This window comes from Gopherus flavomarginatus, chromosome 5 (genome assembly GCF_025201925.1).
Source record: "Gopherus flavomarginatus isolate rGopFla2 chromosome 5, rGopFla2.mat.asm, whole genome shotgun sequence".
In the NCBI taxonomy this organism is placed as follows: domain Eukaryota; kingdom Metazoa; phylum Chordata; order Testudines; family Testudinidae; genus Gopherus; species Gopherus flavomarginatus.
The window spans coordinates 18,223,025-18,243,754 of NC_066621.1; the positions used below are offsets into that span (position 1 = coordinate 18,223,025).

General features: G+C 45.9%; 1 protein-coding gene across 6 annotated transcripts in view; it reads right to left on the reverse strand.

Annotated features, from left to right (window-relative positions):
- MLN (motilin) overlaps positions 1-20,730 on the reverse strand; it is a 53,539-nt gene that overhangs the window by 12,253 nt on the left and 20,556 nt on the right. Inside the window, exons 1-2 of one of the 6 annotated variants that reach the window (XM_050953127.1) lie at positions 18,308-18,379; positions 5,004-5,117 (exon numbers count right to left, since the gene is read on the reverse strand). In XM_050953127.1, coding sequence (XP_050809084.1) covers positions 5,004-5,090 — 87 coding nt within the window. In that variant the 5' untranslated portion in view covers positions 5,091-5,117; positions 18,308-18,379. Of the gene's footprint in view, positions 1-2,414; positions 2,620-4,989; positions 5,118-5,401; positions 5,476-8,830; positions 9,042-18,307; positions 18,380-20,730 lie in introns of those variants that run through there. The other 5 variants (XM_050953124.1, XM_050953126.1, XM_050953128.1 and 2 more) reach the window with 5 other exon arrangements.

The window sequence follows — 20,730 nt, forward strand, 5'->3', positions numbered from 1 at the left end:
ATGTGCTGTCATTTACACGTGTGCAAAATGCTCCCAAAACAAAATGGTAGGGCCAGGGTCTAAGGTGGTATAAACTGGTGTCGCTCCATGGACATCAATGGAACTATGTTGATTTACACCAGTGAAGGATCTGGCCCAGGAGTGGATTACCCCATATTGCAATCACTTTGTACAGGTGCACATGACTTTATGAGGTTTAGGGCAATGGAGGCTTGGCCCCGCTCTCAACAAGGGCCAGTCCTAGTTGCTAAAAAGTCCCACAACAGACAATTCTGTAATATCCTGCCCCCATAGTGAGGTTTCTTTCTGACCCTAGGCAGTTAGTGGCTGGCTTATCAGACCTACTGATTGCATTGGGGGATTCTGCTGTTAAATTAGTTGCACCACATGACCCAGTGACCCGCAGCAATCGCTTTACTGTACTGATCAAAAGGGGATTGCCTAGGTCTCTCCTTAAAACAGGATTCTACCATGCTTATGTCCTGATGCACATTATCTTTCAACAGGATAATTCTTTTGTGTCACCTGATTTATTCCATAACATCAATAAACTACTACCTCCTCATCCCAAAATACCCCAGTCACCTCCTTCATCTCCTACCTACTACCCCTTTCTGAAGCTGTTCTCTGTTCCTGGAGAAAAGCTCCTGCTTTTTTACTTTATGTAGCCAGCCGGTCTACTAAACATCCCTTCCATACTTTGTAAACAGGACACGTCTTTCATATTTTAAGACTCCAGCTCGGTGCCTCCCCTGGTGAATCTATAGCTTGCTGTTTGTGAGTTACTTTCACTGGTAGCATTTGATAGTGCCAAGAGGGAAGATTCCAGGGTGGGCATCAGTACAGCATGGTACTCTGGGCACTTTGGCCCAGTTTCTACATTGCCCTGCACCTTGCATTGGCATTTCCGGTAAAATGCCACCATTCTGATCTGGGACCTTTGGTCCAAATGACGACACAACGCACAGCACAATGAGCAGTCAAGCCCTTTATCCCCTGAGCATTGGCTCGGGATCAGTGAGGGACATCAAAAGATTAATTTAGGCAGAAATTGCATCTGCTCCATCTCTTGTGTTCAGGGCATCTCCTGGAGCGCTCTATTCCTGTACTGCTCCCTGAGTCTCTGCCTCATATTCCACTGTCTGATGGGTCTAACGAGCAGGTAATGAGAACAGAGTCAGTTTAATCAGTGCTCATACAGAGAGGGTAGTGCAGAAAGCACCTTCCTCCTGGATGAAACAGTGATGTTGATCCCCCTTATTAGGCTCAAGGCATCTCTCCTGTTTAAAAGTTTATGTTGAGCTGCAATCAACTAACTCTTGCCATGACAGCTCTGCGGGTGGCAGGGTAGGCGGGATCGGCCCCTCCTATCTCTGAGCGTTCAGCAGGATGTATCTGGATGGAGACTGAGAGCAGCAGCAGCCTCATAAACAACACAAAATTAAACTCCATGGAAAAATGGATGCAAGAAATCAGAGAGGAGAAGAGCTTAAATACCATGATAATGGTTGTTACCAGAGGGGCCAGAGGAACTAAGAGAGAGGAATTGTTGGGGGGCAAATGATGTTAAAGGAAGGAAGAGAGGAAAGAAACGAGGTGACAAGGCACAATAATAACAATCGCCCCAAAGTGGAAAGTATCTTCCACCTGAGGAGCTCAACATGCTTTAAAATCTCCAGGGTGAAATTCACTGCAAGAGATCTATGTGCCATTTAAACCCTACTTGTAATAGAATATCAGTCTTGTGCAGGATCTCTCCACAGGGGTGAATTTCACCTAACAGTGAACTAAATCTCCATCTCCGCCCCCAATGAAGTGGGTAAATATTATCATCCCCATCTTACAGAGAGGGATGTGAATCATGGAGACCCCCCAAGTCCACAAAACAAGCTGGAGAACCCATGAGTCCTGAGTCCCTGTCCTCAGCTCTAGCATTGGGTCCCAGATGGGAAGAGGCTGGTTCTCTTATTAGCGACATCCAGTTCAAGGTGCACGTAAGGGAACCAGGAATGATCACTACAACCGGTGAGAGAAATTTAAATGGAACCAAAGTCCACTGGAACATGCAGCTCTGCCAAAATCAAAAAGCTCAGTTTTGTCAGAATTTTGTTTTGGAAGAAAACCAGAGGGAAAAAGTAGTTCTGGCAACATTGAAATGTCCTGTTTTGACATTTCCATAATGAAACTTTTTGGTTTGATTTAAAAAAACCCTGTATTCAATCATGTCTAAGCCATTTTTTTTGTTTGGAATCTTCCTTCCTGGAGGTTTGGTTTTCTGCTCCCATTTGGAAAGGATCTCAAAATCCTTCATGAAATGGAACTTTTGTCCTCTGCTGACCCTGTCTGAAACCACTGAGTTTTGACTGTCCATTGCAGCATTATCACAAGCAGAAATGAAGACACTTATCACTTACCTAGAGAGTGCAGCCGTCTCTCCTTGGCAGTCAGGGATTTCTGGTCTCTCCTGTGGACTCCTGCTCAATCTCTTAGCCCTTTATAGGCCAACTGCAAGCACCCAGTTACATCACCAATAATCAATGGTGCCCATGGCTCCCAGATGCGGTCACTGGATACTTGGGGTGCATAGAAACGGGTTTGTTGCGCAGGCAGCAACTTCTTCTGCAAGGAATTTTTTTTTAAGAGTTCCCAGTTTCCAAGGAAAATCACATCCCGCCCCCACAACTGGCTGTCCTCAGAATGACTCTGCTGTTCTGAGTGCTGCCCACACCAGGACTGTAACCTAGCTGGGATCGTGTTAAGAAAACCATCCCACTACTTGCAGACCCTCACACCCCTCTGTACCCTGTTTTGCATTGCATGGGCAGGGGTACTCCTGGGTTGGCTCCCGTCTACTCATCACCTAGGAACCCAATGCTTGCGTGAGGTCATCATGAGTCAATCCTAGCCCCTTGGAAGATGACAAAAGTTCTCATTAAAAGATTTGGCTCTGTGGAAACACTGTGGGTCAAATTCAGAGCTGACCTATATCTCATGCCAGAGAGGAAGGATGAACTTGTGGTTATGACAATGGATTTCGACTCGGGATATCTGAGTTATATACCAGGCTCTGCCACAGACTCTTTGTGCGACCATGGCCAAGTCACTTAAAATAATCTGTGTGCCTCAGTTTCCTCATCTGCAAAACAGGGGTAATAACTAAGGCTACGTTTTAGTCACAGGTATTTTCAGTAAAAGTCATAGACAGGTCATGGGCAATAAACAAAAAGTTAGGGCCCCATGACCTGTCCATGACTTTTACTAAAAATATCTGTGACTAAATCTTACCTGCTGAGAGGAGGATGCTCCTGAAGACTGCTGCTGCGGGGGCAGGCAGCCTGGGGCCCTGATGCAGCTGGAGGGAGGGCTGCCTGGGGCCCCCTGTCGCTGGAGGGGGGGCAGCCTGGGGCTCCCTGCCACTGTAGGAGGACAGCCCGGGGCACCACTATCGCTTCAGGCAGAGAGCGGCCCATGGCCCTGCCACTGCTCTGGGTGGAGGGCAGCCTGGGGCCCCACTGTCATCGGTCTGGATGAGGGGTGGCCCGGGGCCCAGCCGCCATCACTGCTGGTAGGAGCAGTGGATGGCCTGGGGCCCTGTTGCCATTGCGGGTCCGGGCATGGGGCAGCCCAGGCCCCTGCTGCTGCCACTGGTCCACATGGGGTATGGCTTGCGGTCCCACTGCTGCTCGTCGAGGCGGGGGCAGCCCACGGTCACGCGGACACTGCTGCTGGTCCCAGACTGCTGCTCCAGGGCAGTGACAGGGATCAGCTGCCTGGGGCTGCCAGAGCAGTGGCCACTGCAGCTGGCCCCTGGGCTTCCCCAGCTGCTGGGGTGGTCCTGGGGTCAGCTCCACCAGCGCTGCAAAATTCACGGAGGTCACAGGAAGTCACAGAAAGTCACAGAAGCTATGGCTTCTGTGACCTCCGTGAATGATTTGCAGCCTTAGTAATTAACCTTCCTTTCTTCCAACCTTTGTTTGTCTGGTTCATTTAGATTGTGAGCTCTCTGGGACAGGGGCTGTCTCTTACTATGTGTCTGTACAGCACCTAGCACAATAAAGTCTGGATCTTAACTGAGGGCTGTAAATGCAACCAAAATGCCAACAGATAACAACAATGATGCCACTGAAATAAATGTAATTCAGGATAAAATGTAACCGATGATATTACAATTGCATGGATTTAAAGTAATGAATGACCTAGAAGAATGTAGAGCCAAATATTAAAATAATAAATAATGTTTTACTTATTTAATCTATCTATCACCATTCATCCCAGAGCACTTTATGGATAACTTGAGCCTTTTAAAGTAGTCTAGGAGGTTAATCTATCTATTTGTATGGTTCCTATTACCATAATATCTGAGCACTTGCCATTCTGTAATACATTTAACCTCTCAACCCTCCTGTGTGGTAGGGCAGTGCTATTATCCCCATTTTACAGTTGGGGAAACAGAGGCAGAGAGACTAAAAGTAACATGCCCAAGGTCATGGCAGGGCAGGGACTGGAACACAGCTCTCCCAAGCCTAGGCTAGTGCCCTAATTACTGGGTCATCCTTCCTCTCTAGATACCATTAGACACATATGCTCAGATTCTGTCACGCTGCACCTTGTGTTGTCATTTATACCTGTGCAAAGAGAGTGCAGAATGGTAGCATTTTACACCCACTGTGCACTGGTGTAAATGATGACAGGATGCACAGCAACAGAGAATCAGGCCAGTCAATCGCCTGGACAGCTTAGAAAATCCCAACCAAGGCTTGTTTCACCCATCACTGAAATGCAGCTGCATTTAGGGCAAAAAAAGAGTCAGCTCCTTAAGGGCCTGATCCCAAACCCACCAAGGTAAATAAAAAGATTCCCATGGACATTGGCTCAATCCTCAATGGCACGTTACAAAGCCATGCAGTTAAGAATAGGACCTGAAGACTATCTTGTCCCACAGAATGGCCGGGGAATATCTCAGAATGCAGTCACCCTCTGGCCACTGACCCTCTGACACTGACCCTACAACGAAACCCTCCAGCTCTCCTGACGATTCCACAGGATCTGAAGTGATGGCAAGTGGTCAGGACCTCAGCTTCACATCTCATCTGACTGCTGGCAGCTTACAAGGAAGCCTGAAAATAAAAGAGCGAGAAACAAAAGGATAAACAAGTTAGCCAATGTATTAAATCCCACTCTGCTTAATGGCTTTCTAGGGTGCTACATCTGTTGTTTGAAGTAGCATTCCTGCCCCTCTGCCCGAATGCTGAGCACCTGCAATATTTGCCAGGTACAAGCTGTGTGTATGTGAGAGAGAGAGAGCAGGGGGAGCTGTGAAACAAGTTAATTAAAATGTTTTTTCTCTTCTCTTCTGCATTACAGCTGGTCAATACAACGTCTGCTAACTTTGGAACCTCACTTGTGCTTTACAACAGGTCCCCCACTGTCATCTCAGTCAATAACTCTCCATTTGGTCCAAAACACTCCTTAAAAAATGCACGAGTAGTTAAGATGCTTCCAAGATCCCTCTGTATTTATTACGGCTTATCACAGGGCCCACAATGTGGGTGCAGCTATAAAACTTCAAGAGAGATCAAATAGCTTTGCTCCCAGGGACCATGTGTGCATTGAGGGCAAGGAGGGGAGGGTGCAATCACTCATTAGCTTTTCTTCCTTAAAGAACTTGTGAAAACCCATTTGACACCAGCTTTCATTTTAATCGAATTTTCCATTTTTTTATGGTTATGATGGATGCGGCTGACGAGATGGCAGAGGGAGTCTGGAAGCAGCAAAAGAAAGGTCCCTCTTTCCAAGTGCCAAACTGTCAGATGTCTCTGCCCTTTTTACCAGGGCAATGTGACTGCATGCCCCCATTTACCTAGGTAACAAGGTATAGCTCCTCTGAAATAGCAGGCGTTGCTGCCGCTCAGGCAGATACACCCGTGCTACCTTTAAGCTCGTTATCATGGAGAAAAATAGCAGTGAAGTCTTGGAAAAACAGGGTTCAGCACAGGCTATGTTACCCCTCCTGCAATCCTGGGCATGTATACAGAATTTAGAAGTAAGGGGCTAAAATCCACAACTAGTGTAGGTCTTTCAACTTCAGTGTAACCCTTGCCTAGATTGCAAGCTCTTTGGGACATGGACTGTGACTGTTTTTTTGTTCTGTGTACAGCGCCTAGAACAATAGAGTCCTGGTCCATGATTTCAGTCCCCAGCTGAGCAGCTGCTCTGCAGTGTAGTGCAGGAGAAGTGTGACCAAAAATAAAATACCCAACCCAGTCTCTGGTCTGCAACGGCTCACAAGCTTCAGTTCCTCTAATGTAGCTTGCTTCCAAGGAAGGCATGTGCAAAACTGGCTTTGTAGCTAAAATAGGCTAAACATTCACCATAATGTGGGGTAATTTTAGAAGAGAACAGGCAGTGACTGTAAACCCCCGGAAATGTATTTCAATTGTAATGTCAAGGAATAATAGCAAAACGAATTCCCCAGGTCTTCTGCACTGAGCTCTCGTCTCAAAGTCCTGTACTCTTCCCCCTCCCCCTTTTGTCTTGTGCTTGGAGTGTTGTGGCAAAAGGGTTGCCTAAAACCATGGGATAAGAAACCAACAGAGTTTGAATTTGCCCTCTAGGGTAAGGCAGTGAGCCAAGCTGCCTGCAGTGGTGTGTGAATGTACAGTGACTGGACAGCCTCAATCTGCCAATGATATTTGTATGGGTTTTCCTGGAACACCTCAGACAGGCAGACGATCTGTACCAAGATTTAAGCACCTTAAATTTGCCTAAAGTGAGTCTGTTAAGTCTGTCTTTGGATACCTAAATAAGCAGCGTAATTTTCAAGGAGCTGCACATGCCGCAACTCCGGTTACCTTCAGTAGGAGCTCAGAACTTTTGGAAAATCAGGCCCATTTATTTGTGCAGCTAAATTTGGATGGAGGGGGCTTAATTTGAGACACCAAGGTTTGAAAGTCTTGGTCTGATGCCATTAGACCAGAGGTTCTCAAACTTCATTGCACCGTGACCCCTTTCTGACAACAAAAATTACTACACAGCCCCAGGAAGGGGGACCAAAGCCTGAGCCTGGCCAAACCCTGCTGCCCTAGGTGAGGGGGCCAAAGCTGAAGCCCAAGGGCTTCAGCCCCAGGTGATAGGTGGGTGGGGGGAGGGCCTGTAACCTGAGCCCCACAGCTAAGAGCTTCAGCCCCAGGTAGTGGAGCTCGGGCTTCAGCTTTGTCCCTGGGCCCAAGCAAGTCTAACGTCAACCCTGACGACTCATTAAAACAGGATCCTGACCCACAGTTTGGGAACCACTGCACTGGACAAATCACACTCTTGGTTTGTTCTGCACTCTCCTGGCTGTTATATGGATGCATTACCAAGCAGGCATTGTCGTCTACGAATGCTGAGCCTTACTAATGAATAAAACGCCTATGGGAAATTTTAATAATTTTCCTTAATATTAAAGCTATATAAATATTTGAAATTCATGGGCTTAGAACGCATGCTAATTTGTGGCATAAATATTTCAAATGCACAGACAAACTCCTGGCCCCATCCCCTCCAAGTACACTGGTTAAATTTCTCCCGACTACTCGAGTGGTGTAATCATGTTAATTCACTGGTGCGTAGCAGGGGATGGGAGAGAGAATCAATAGCGGGATTTAACTCCTGCTGATTTCAGACATCACTTCACACTCCTGTTTGTAGCGGCAAATACTGATGCCATAGATTAATGCAGAGTTTATCTGTTGTTGTTTTCTCTCCCTACAGTGTCTGCCAGGTTTACATACCAAATCCAGAGCACCAAGGGCCTAATTACTGGGAGTTTTCCTATTGATTGCAGTGAGCTCTGGATCAGGCTCCCACACCAGCTGCATCCAGGCTATGAATGGGTGTGAAAGGAAGCAGTGGGAGTAATTTTGAATGAGCTGTCATCTCAGTATCTGGTGGTGGAAAGATCCATTTTAGAGCCAGCAATCCCAGCTTCAGCTTAAAGCAGAAATCTGTTTAACCCTTACAGCACTGATATATCCAAGCTACTACAAACGTAGAACTAGATCCTCAGCTGGTGTAAATCAACCACTGGTTTCGATGGAGTTACACTGATTTCGACCAGCTGAGATCTGGTTAATTGTTATTTAAGTGGCATGAACATAAAACTGAGAGTCAGGAACCTTCTCTTCTACAACTCTGCTGGATTTTGGAAAAATCAGTTTGAACTAGTACATTCAAACCTCCCCAGAGTGTGTGTGTGTGTGTGTGTGTGTGTGTGTGTGTGTGTGTGTGTGTGTGTGTGTGTGTGTGTGTGTGTGTGTGTGTGTGTGTGTGTGTGTGTGTGGAGAATATACTGTTCTGGAGGGGTAAACACAAATGTGATTCACCTTAACCAACCCCGTTTTTTAATGCTAGACAGAACTGTGGCAACTCACCCCCTGGAGTAGAACATAGTCAGACATAAATTGACTCCCAAAGCCCTCCAGGAGACTGCATAGGGTTGCGATATCTGTCACACATGTAATGGATGACCTGGCTAGGTCCTCCACAGGCAACTTGGAAAACATCATGTGCATCTGACCATTTAAATCCTATGCCCTGGCTCTAGGGGCAGGTAAGTCACTTAGCATTTCAGAAAAGAGTTCATTTCTCCACTGCCAGAGAATAGTTATTAGATTTTACAAAACTGCAATTTAGCCTTCATACACACTGGGCACCCTCTGACCTTTTATTTTCTTATTTCTTCTCCCTGCACCCTCTCCTCCCCTGCATTGTTCCCAGACTGAACAACAGAGTGGGTTAAGCATAGCAAGATGAAATGCTAAGGCACTGAGAAGTGCATTAAATAGCTCACTCAAGGGGGCTTGCACAGCCGAATCGGCCGGAAGATGACGTGTGGTAGTCTCTCTCACACTGAGGATCCAAAATGAGGTCCTGGTTAGCCGGCAGGAGAACATGATCACCGGACTCCAGGCCACATCTTTCCTTGGGCACAACCCTCCCAAACCAATGGACGTTTTGCCAGAGGAAGGAACAAGTCTAAACCCACAGGGGAAAGATTCAATCTTGAGCATTTTGTCAGCCTGGCCCAAGGAGATTATCTGTCAATGTGTGAAGTGTCGCATGACAAGAAATAGCTGTTCTCAGTGCTGCTGGGTCCCTAGAGATTTTCCGATAGCTTGAGCTGGATTAAGCCAGCCTTGGATGCGTAGGATTTATCAGCACTTTCAATGGAGAGGTGCCTGTTTCATTCCAGGAATCCTTTGTGGTGAATGTTGCAGTTTATCTGCAACTAGGGATAAGAATTCTCTATTTATTTCTTTATCTTGTTTCAGACCAGCAGGGCATTGATTCATTCCACAAGGACAGGTGGAAATCCAGCCACATGCCTGCAGGGTGAAAAGAGAGGTGAGACTCCAGCAGGAATAATAATATCTAGCTCTGACACCGTGGATGGACACCTACAAGGGGGGGCAAAGGGGATTCAAAGAGAGCATGAGAAAGAATGGAGAATCACTCCGAGCTAAAACACAGTGATGAAACCTGTGTGAAATCATCGTTCCATTGACGTCAATGGCACAGCTCCCACTGGCTTCACTGCGACCAAGATTTCACCCCCTGACCCTGCAATCTGAGCTGTATGGGCTCAAGGGCCTGATGGCAGGATCTGCCCCACACCTGGTAAAACTCCCATTCAGGTCAAGGGGAATTTTGCCTAAGGAATGAATTGCAGCATTCAGCGGTTAATGTAGAGCCTCTTTCATACAAACAACTTCAAAATGCTCAAGTTAAATAGTAGAGTTATGGAATTACAAAATACATATCAACAGAGGGAGAGAAAAAGAATGATCACGCTGTTCATAATTGGCTCGTTGTTACCTTCTGCTTCCATTCCATTTATTTGTTGTATTTACCCGCTGTCTCTCACCCAATCACAAGGATTTTTAATGAATCTGTTAACTCAGCGGTCGTACCCTATGACTGGAAAATTGCAAATATAGTACCTGTATTTAAGAAAGGGAAAAAGGTGATGCAGTAGTTTGACCTCCACCTGTATGCAAGGTCTTAGAACGAATTTTGAAAGAGAATAGTCAATGGCATAGAAGTAAATGGTAATTTGGATAAAATGCAACATGGTTTTACAAAAGGTAGATCACGCCAGAGCAACCTGCTCTCTTTCTTTGAGAAGATGACTGCTTTTCTAGACAAAGGAAACACAGTAGATCTAATCTACCTAGATTTCAGTAAAGCATTTATACCGTTCCACATGGAAATTATTAGTTTGACTGAAGAAGATGGGGATTAATATGAGAACTGAAAGGTGGATAAGGAACTGGTTAAAGGGGAGACTACAACGGGTCATGCTGAAAGGTGAACTGTCAGGCTGGAGGGAGGTTACTAGTGGAGTTCCTCAAGGGTCGGTCTTAGGACCAATCTTATTTAACATTATCAATAACGACTTTGGAACAAGAAGTGGGAGGGTGTTAATACAATTTGCAGATTACAGAAAATAGGGAGGTATTGCCAATATGGAGAAGGACCGGAATATCATACAAGAAAATCTGGATGACCTTGAAAACTAGAGCAATAGAAATGGGATGAAATTTAACAGTCCAAAATCATGTATTTTGGGACCAATGAGATTTTTTTGCTATTAGCCGGGAACATATCAGTTGGAAGCAACAGAGGAGAAAGACCAGGGTGCATTGGTTGATCTCAGCATGGCTATGAGCCACCAATATGATGCAGCCATGAAAAAGGCTTCTGCAATCCTAGGATGCATCAGGCGAGTTATTTCCAGTAAATATAGGGAGGTGTTATTACCATTATACAAGGCATTGATGAGTCCTCATCTGGAATACTCTGTGTAGTTCTGGTCCCCCATGTTTAAGAAAGGTGAATTCAAACCGGAAAGGGAGCTGAGAAAGGCTATTTGAATGGTCAGAGAAATGGGGAACCTATCTTTTGAGAGGAAACTCAAGGAGGTTGGCTTGTTTAGCCTAACAAAACAAAGGCAGAGCAGAGATATAATTGTTGTCTATAAATACATCAGAAGGATAAACACCAGGGAGAGAGAAGAGTTATTTAAGTTAAGGGCCAAGGCTGGCACAAGAACAAATGGATAGAAACTGGCCATCAACAAGTTTAGGCTTGAAATTAAAGGAAAGTTTCTAACTATCAGAGGAGTGAAGTTCTGGGTCAACTTTCCAAGGTGAGTAGTGGGGGCACAAAACCTAACTTGTTTCAAGACTGAGCTTGATAAGTTTATGGAGGGGATAGTATGATGAGGTTGCCTACAATGGCATATGGCACATCCATAACTGCTATTAGCAAATATCTCCAACACCTGGAGATGGGACACTAGATGGGGAGGGCTCTGAGTTACTACAGAGAGTTCTCTCTCAGGAGTCTGTCACATGGGTCCTGCTCACAGGCTCAGGGTCCATCTGATCACCATATTTGGGGTCAGGAAAGAATTTCCCTCCAGGTCAGATTGGCAGAGACAGGGTTTTTTTATTAGTTATTAATTATTATTATTATTATTTGCCTTCCTCTGCAGTGTGGGGCACAGGTCATTCACTGATTTGAACTAGAGTAAATGGTGGATTTTCTGTAAACTGAAGTTTTTAAAACAAGATTTGAGGACATCAGTAGCTCAGCCAGAGGTTATGGGCCTATTACAGAAGAAAGTGGGTGAGGTTCTGTGACCTGTGATGTGCAGGAGGTCAGACTAGATGATCATGATGGTCCCTTCTGGCCTTATATTCTATGCATCTATATACTTAGATTATAAGCTTTTTGGGGGCTCATGCTATGTGTTTGTACAGCACCTAACACCATGGAGCCCCAAATCCTGATCAGGACCCATAGTTGTTATCACAGTACAAATAATAGTATTAAAGAAAGTGGCATAGGCAAGAGACAAAAATGAAAAGAAATTTATATTTGAAACGAAGAGTCAGCAATGCGCAGAGAGACAGGGAAGTGGATTCAGATGGCATGAGCTGTAAATAAGAAGGTTCTTGCAAAAAGGGACAGATTTAATGTCCATTGAAATCAACAGAAAACCTCCTGTGACTTCAATGGGCTTTGGATCAGGTCCAAAGAGTGGCAATACAGGGCCTAATTCTCCCCATATTTCCCGCTACTTTGCATCCTTGCACCACCCTTTGCACCTGTGCAAAGTGGGTACAACCTGCTGCCAAATCAGAATTTGTTGCTCCTGCGTGTGGCAGCATTTTTACATCCCCTATGCACATGCATCTGACGAAGTGGGTATTCACCCACGAAAGCTCATGCTCCAAAACGTCTGTTAGTCTATAAGGTGCCACAGGATTCTTTGCTGCTTTTACAGATCCAGACTAACATGGCTACCCCTCTTATACTATGCACAGGCAGCAGAGAATCAGGCCCCTTATGTAAAAGGACAGAGAGGAGGCCAACATGAGCGGAGAGGAAGGAAAGAATCCAATTACAGGATAAAGGGCAAAGAGAGAAGGTGCATGAGGTGGTCCGGAATACAGCCATACGAGGCTTTAAAACAAGGAGGGCTATGAAAAGAGGGCAAAACTAAAGCACCTGAAACAAGCTTAGAACGTGCTTCCCCTACTTAAACAAGGATCAATTAGGCATCTCCAAAATTAGAGGCTTGCTGAATCATTTTAATGGAGGGCAGCTACCAGTCCCTATTCCAGTGCCAGCCTCACTGTACTTTAGGTCTGCTTCTCCTGGCATTGCCACTAGAGCTGGTCATCTTTTGTTTCCGCTGAAACATTTTTTTCAAAGAAAAATGGCTTTTTGGCAAAATGAACATTTTCATTTTGGTTGCAGTTTTCCAGTTCTGACAACACCTTGGGCCGCGCCCATCCCAAGTTATTTGGTAAATATCTTTTGGGAAGAGTTTTCAGTTTACTGGTCTATTTTTGATAAAAAATAATATTTGGTTTTTGAAATGAGATTTTTTTTGAACAAAATACAAAATTATTTACCAAAAATGTGTCTCAAAAACAATCCCACATCCCCCAGTGAAAAAACTGGAAAAAAATTTCTTGTGTATTTTGAAAAAACAAACATTTTTTGTCCAAAACACATTTTTTCCCAAAAATTTCTCACAAAAAACTGGCATTTTTCAAGAAGCTCTAACTGTTCAAAAATCAGGACCTTAACAATCATGAAATTTTAAAAAATAATTATAAATCTTGGGTTCTTTTTATTTGGTGTTTTGTTCCTGAGCCTTTTAGGATTACATTTTCAAGCTTTTCTCTGCAACCATGCAGGCTAGACACTGACTTCTTTTCAATGAAAGCTGAGATTCTCACCATTATATGACTCTAGGAGTTGAGCCTTTAAGAAAAAAACCACAAATATCATGAGACTCATGACAAAAATGGCAAGAGATGGCAGTACTTGTTCTCCCCCTGCTTTTGAGAGTGAAATGAGGAGTTGTTCCATTAGTGTCGAGGGACTTGTGCTGCTTTAAAACCGGGATGAGTGCCCAGGGAGTCTCACTTTCGGGGGTCAAAGTCTGTTAAGTCTGTTAAGGCCATCTCTGTGTTAGAGAAATTTGCTCCAATACTGGTGCAAGTTAATATAGACAGGACCAAACTTCACTTCCAAAATTACAATGGGAACAAAAATACCTTCAAAACATTTTCCCGCCCAATCCCTATAAAAAGACATTGTATTATTCAGGGGTTCTCACACTGGGAGTTGGGACTCCTCAGGAGTTGCGAGATTATTACATGGGGAGGGGGGGTGCGAGCTGTCAGCCTCCACTCCAAACCCCGCTTTGCCTCCAGCATTTATAATGGTGTTAAATATATAAACAAGTGTTTTTAATTTATAAGGGCATGGGTCGCACTCAGAGGCTTGCTCTGTGAAAGGGGTCACCAGTACAATAGTTTGAGAACCACTGTTCTACAGGAATTTTCTACACTGCAGTTAAAAACCCACAGCTGGCCCATGCCAGCTGACTCAGACTCGCAGGGCTCGGGCTAAGGAACTATTTAATTGTGATGTAGATGTTCGGACTTGGGCTGCAGCCGAGCTCTGGGATCCTCCTACCTTGCAGCACAAGCCCCAACATCTACACTACAATTAAACAGCCCCTTAGCCTGCACCCGCTGGCACGGGCCAGCCACAGTTGTCTCACTGCAGTGTAGACATACCCGCAGACTTCACTTTTCACAACCACGTTCCTAGAGTATTCTGGAGCATTACGGTAACTATACCTACTAGTGATAATCAATGTTTTTCACTTGTATTGCGCCTGTAATCTGAGGATCTCAGAATAGTTCACACAGAGTAATTAAGCCTCACAACACACCTCTGAGCTATTATTATACACATCACACAGAGTCTGGCACAAAGAGGTGAAGCCCAAAGGGTTCAAACCATCCATAGTTAGGCACCTAAATAAATGGCCTGATTAGAAGGTCTTTAGGGAAGGGAACATCCTTTTGTTCTGTGTCTGTAGAGCAGCTAGCCCAGTGGGGTGCTGGTTCATCACTGGGGCTCCTAGATGCTACCACACTAGAGATAATAGATAACAACACAGGTGCTGAGCACCCACAAATCCCATGTAAGTCCAAGGGCACTGTGGGTACTCAGCACTTTTAAAAATCAGGCAGTTTTTGTTTAGGTGCCTAAAGTTAGGCACCCAAGTCCTAACATGTTGGTTTAATACAGTGACTCAATGGGAGAGGCAGGAACAGAGCTCAGGTCTCCTGAGTCCTTCTCCTCTACTTCTATCGCTAGGCAATGCTGCTGCTTGCCCTGCCCCTTCTACAATATTGGGTGATATTTTTAGAAAGGAGAGCAAAGCTGTGTGGAAGGCTTGCTCAGAGTTAATTTCAGTAGCAGCAAGCGAGGGAAGGCCTCATGGGAACAGACAACATTTTCCTGCTTGCATCACTGATCACCCATGTTAGAAGATGTCTTTGGTGTGTTTCACAGCAACTAACAGACACATGAAAATGTGTTTGTACTGCATTGGGTTAGCAATATCCATGTCATGTAGCAATACACTAGGTATGAAGTGGTATTATCTAATCTGTATTTTCTAAGGCAATAAAATATACTACATCCTGTTTTCCTGATTTTTCTAAAATGTTGACAGTGCCACACACAAAAAGATCAAGGTCTGCAGCTGTTATGAGATCCCTCGTTCTGTGGGCAGGAGACGACCGTGTCCCGGAGAACCCTACTTTTCCATGTCAGCAATTGCTGGGGCTGTCACAGGGATGCTATTGATCAGTTGTGGTGAGAGGGGAGCCCATGGATGGGAGGGGAGATGGGGTATGCTTGATCCACATACAACACATGCAGCTGACCAATCTTTCAAGGGCTCTTGTGTTTTTGCAGTGTACCTTGCAAACCTGTGCACTCCAGCAGGAAGTCTGGAGAAGGAGCCATGAGCAGGACCCTGAGAGGAAGCAGAGACAGCAAGCCTTGGGCACAGAGCCCGCTGGAGGGGCCAACACAGGGATTTCTGAGCAAGCTGCCTGCGGTTGAGGGAACACTCGGTAATGTGTTGAGGGAAACAGGACTTCAGGGGCATCTGTCTGTAAGTAAAGAAGACTACACCAAGAATGTACCTGACTCATAGCACTGATTTCTCCTTCTACTGAAAACAACCCTGTAAAGCCTGGAATATGGACAAACCACGCAGGCTAAAGAGGAACAGTCTGCCCCTGCAAACACATGTGTTCCTCTAGCCACCAGAGGGCTAGGAGCGTCTGCTTAGCACTGTCACCTGCAGTAGTTAATCCAGACTTGAAAACACCGAACTGAATTGTAATATATATCTGTGCTCTACTTCTCCCTGTCACACATTTAAATCTATTTGATCCAGCCTAATGGACTGATCTACTGGCTTGTGGACACACATCCTGCTTTGGGCAGCACAGCCGACAGCATCTCACAGATCATGACCTGTCACTTCTAGTCAGGCTCACCTTGACCAGGAGCTTCTGAGAATGAATCCCATTACAGGCTAAAGGGTTTTCTTCCCCTTCCATATGGTCTCCATAACACTCCGGCTTTATCTCGTTTTAACCCCTTTCCCGGCAGGTGAGCTCACAAGCCAGGGATAAGCAGCTCATCTCACAAGCTACGCACAGTTTCTATCTGTCATGAGGAGAGGGGCTTCTTTTGGGGGGGAGGCAAAGAAGCATGCTACAGTTCCAGATTTGCCCTCTCCCTCCCTGGGAGGAATGCACAAACCTTTCTGCAAAGTGGTATCCAGGTCAGGGCATTATTTATAAACCTGGCCAAATACACATAGCAAAAATCTGCACCGTGGGCCAGGCTTTCAGCACTGGCTTCTGGTTTTTAAGGGCAGAATTTTGCACCCACAGATAGTTTCACTCACATTTATCCACATGGCTTACTGTGGGTGGCAATGTTCCTAGTTAGACATGTCTAGCTGCTAGATGACCAGTCGGATGCCTTCACTGAGGTTGCCAAAATACATTCTAGTGGAAGACTAGCCTATTGTACCAGATTGATGAGGTATGGGGGACAAGGGGCTGCAAGCATTAATGGGGTGAAATGTTTATATTTTGAGTTTATTTTGGTGTGGTGAGGATTGTGGGGTCAGGGCTTGTATGGGTTGGGGAAGGGTTGTTTGTTTCTTGATGAGCTTTAATTTCTTTACATGCGTTGAAAGGATGGGCTAATGATTTGGGTGCTAGGAAGAGGCTTAAGAGTCCTAGGTTCAATTCCCTGCTCTGCCACAGACTCCCCGTATGACTGTGGGCAAGTCACTTAGCCTCTCTGTGCCTCAGTTCCCCATCTGTAACATGGGGACAAGAGCCCTGCTTTATGAGCCTGTTGGGAGGATAAAAACATTAAAGTTACTATGGTAACAGCCATCTAAGTACCTTAGCTGGATACTCCCCTATGCTAGGAGCAGGGCCAGCGTAGAGTCCTTACAGCAGATCTACACCAGCTGAAGGGGTCTTCCTGTGACCGAGCGCCTGTCTACACATGAAATGCTACAGCAGCACAGTTCTCCTGTCAGCACAGATAATTCACCTCTTGGAGAGGCGCTAGCTAGGTCAACAGAAGCACTGGGGGTTAGGTTGGCTTAATTACGCTGCTCAGGGGGGTGGATTTTTCACACCCCGCGTGACATTTTTAAACCGACAATTTTCTAGTGTAGTCCAGGCCTCTGAATCAGACCCCAGCTGTGAAAGGACAGGAGCCAAGTCAGTGGGCTGATGCTGCTGGACTACACAGGGAGTTTTTGCCCTGACGCAGTTTGCTCACTTAGGATCTTCCCATCGCACAGGGGACAAATCACTTTTCCTGTTATTTAACACACAAAGGCCTCCTTCCTCATCAGAGAGTCACCAAACCATGCAGCCGGGCCAGAGGTAACACTGTCTCATCATTCCCGACGGCTCCTTTCGGCCATGCACCTTTCAAAGCCTACTGTGCCACCAAAGCCTTTCCCATTTGGCCTGCACTAAATTGTTTTCTTTTTGTCAACCTGTGCACACCGGTCAGAGGGAGAGAGGGTGTTACAAAGCAGGGAAGGGGCTGGTCATTGAGATTCACAACCACGTCAGGCTCCTGAAAAGGTCCAGTGTTCAGAACAAAGGCAGAAAGCAGAGAGAGGACTCAGGAGGAATCCATTACAGAGCAGGCACTGAGACGTGTGACCCTTTCAGATTGGGAGGGGAGCATTCAGGGCATTGATTAGAACGATGCACGGGAGCTGGAATTGCATTTCCCTGCAATGCCCTTGACCTTTGAAGAAACAAGACAACTCTGATCTTGGCAGGGATCATGACTTGAGCTGCTTGTGACTCAGACTCTTGGAAAGTTTGAGCTTTTGCCTGATGAAAACTCAGCTGCAAAAGAACTATGGAGACAGATCCTCAGCTACGTAAACAGGTGCCTATGCCAAGGAAGTCAATGGTCACACAGGAAGTCTGTGGCAGAGCTGGGAATTGAACACAGGCCTCCTAGGTCCCAGTCTAGTGCCTTAATCACTATCCCTCCTCCTGCAGTACCTGGGTCTGCAGACAGAGGAGAACTGGGATTCCCAGGGCTGTCAATCCAGTGATTTAAGCCATTTGGGGTGTAGCCTCTCATCCAAGTCCAACACATTTCACAGCCTTTTAATGAAGGTTTCCCATTTATTATTATTGCTTGTATTACGGTAGCACCTTGAGACCCCAATAATGACCTGGGCCCCTTTGTGCTGAGTACGATACAAACACCTAGGAAAAGAGAGTCCCTGCCCCCAAAGAGCATCCCGAAGTGTGTGTGTCGGGGGGGGAGGGGCTGGAATTGCCAGACATGGCCCAAATTCCCCATTTACCTGTCTGGTATGATGATGTTCATTAAATCGTGCAGATCTCTCCGAGAGGCGTCATATGAGGTTTCCTGGCCTAACAGAGATCAGATTAAAGCTATCACTTTCCATTTTCATTACTGGTGCATAGAAGGTTCGGGGAATCCAAGTTCACATCCTGGAAAAAAAAAACAGCCATCCTCCCCTGTATCATTTTCCTCCTCCGAGTTGACTTGAGGCCTTTAGGTATCGCTCTGACTGCTGCTGACCTAGTGAGAACTCTAAATCCACGTCAACCGAGGACTAGAGCTTGCTGCACCTAGCTTGAGCTTTGCTCTACCTACATGTTAACCTTAGGCTGCAAAGGGAGAAAACTCAGCTTATGAAAAGAATGATGATGCTGGAAAGACATCTGCCAGCCTCATCCCCGGAGCCCGAATAGCAGTCAATCGGGCTAATCTGAGTTATGTCCGCTGGGTATCTGGTCCTGAGACTTTATCTCTGGGTGCCAGCAAACATGGAGCCTACCAATTCACCAGCATCTGGATGTTATATGTAAAACTGGGTAAAATTTTCAAAACCACCTCAGTGGTTTAGGAGCCTAAGTGCTACTTACAGGCCATGAGACTTGGGTGAATTTGAAAATTCTATTAGCTTTCCCTAGTTTTGTAGCTACAGGCTGGTGCATGGGCATCTGCTGGAATTTGATCTCAATACCCGACAACTTGGGTAAAGTTCAAATCCAGATACAGGATCTAGGTATTATTATTTCCCATATTTTGTGCTCAATCCCATCTCTAAAAGGGGTCAGTCTGTACCTCTGGATTCATCCATCCTTCACCTCTATGAACATTTGGAATTGGATCCAGGCCTGAACTTTGTGGTTGGAGCCCACTTCTGCTGAAAATCAAAGAGCTTTTTCTGTGGCATCATATTAGATCAGGTAACATTCATGCCCATGCGCATGTGAGGATGCAGGCACACCGAGTTACTACCCCAGCCTTTTGCTTCAGGAGACCCAAGCTCAAATCCACATACAGTCTTCTTGACTTTCATCCTCCAAAACTGAATATAAGTCCAGAACTTCTAGCTAGTCCTTCATGTAAACTGGTCCACATATGTGAATCTCCTTGGATACAATATGACTTTCTTCCCAAACTCCAGATGAACCTTTCTTAGAAGTCCAAAAATATCTGCCTTAGTTCCTCCTCCTTCCCCAATTATTCTTCATTGTGTTTGTCTACACTTCTAAAGAGAGGACATGGAAGCACAAAGATGTTGTCAGGATGGCTATTTTCATGAAAATATGTCTGGAAGGTGGAAATGCACATTCCCATGAGATTCCCAGCCCACATTTTCAGAGGTTGCTCAAGACAATCTGCCATCCTAGGCAAAAGTTCAGTGTCCGCCCCACTCCTTGTAGGCCTAGGGTGGCAGATTTGGCCCAGCTGCCCCTCCTTCATGACCCAGGGTGACTGGGGCAAATCTGAGTGGTATTGTGACCCCATGTACCAGGTCGCATCACCATACACTCAGATTTGGCCCAGTCACCCCTCTGTTATGATGAAGGGGAAGCCAGGCCAAATCAGCCACTCTAGATAACTACCCAAAAATCTGCTGCTCTAGGCAGTTCCCTAGATTGCCTATAGCTAGACTGGCCCCTGACTGTTTGCAAACAAAAGTTCAGAGAAACATATGAACTTTTGGATGCTCATCTGAATGGACGCTGAAGTATGAACCTTCTGAAATTGGCTCATTGTGGGGGAATCCAGCTTTGGTATGTGTAGAAACCTCTGCCACTTTCAGGAGCGATATAAAATACCTTCAAGGAAATGCATCTTCGAGACATGATGGCAAGGGAGCTCTCTGGAACTAAGGGTTGTTTGTGTTTTACCAGCGAGGAGCCCGAGGAGAGTCTAGAGAGGAGACAGGAATTAGGTTGGATCATTTTGTGACTTGGTGCACCACAGCTACTTCTCACTCGTGTATCAAGATGGCATTAGCCCCTTTCCAAGGGGGTAGCCTTCCTATCTGGAACCCTTACCCCAGGGCACCCCGGCTTCAATGACCTGATTATTCTGGTCTCCACCAGCCCTGTCCTACTTCTCTGTCCTTTCAGTCCAAAGCTGGAGGATCAGAGCATGCCAGCGATAAAGATATCATTCTTCCTACCCTTTGGCCTTCCGTTCCCGCCCTGCAGCTCTCTGTAAAACCTCCCTCCGCCCCAGCCCCACGCACACACAGCTTTTGGGACGATCTGGTTTCTCCACGGAGACAATGTTGACTTTTTCCATCCACTCACCACTGAGGAGGGCGGGTGGGGGGAAGGGACCGAAGCTTACAGTATTAACAGATCAGGGTCATGTACGCCACCATATGTCACAGATTAGCGGGAGAGCTCTGCTAAGAAGCCTTAGGCAGTTCTCCCATTGCAGCAGCGTCCAGCATCC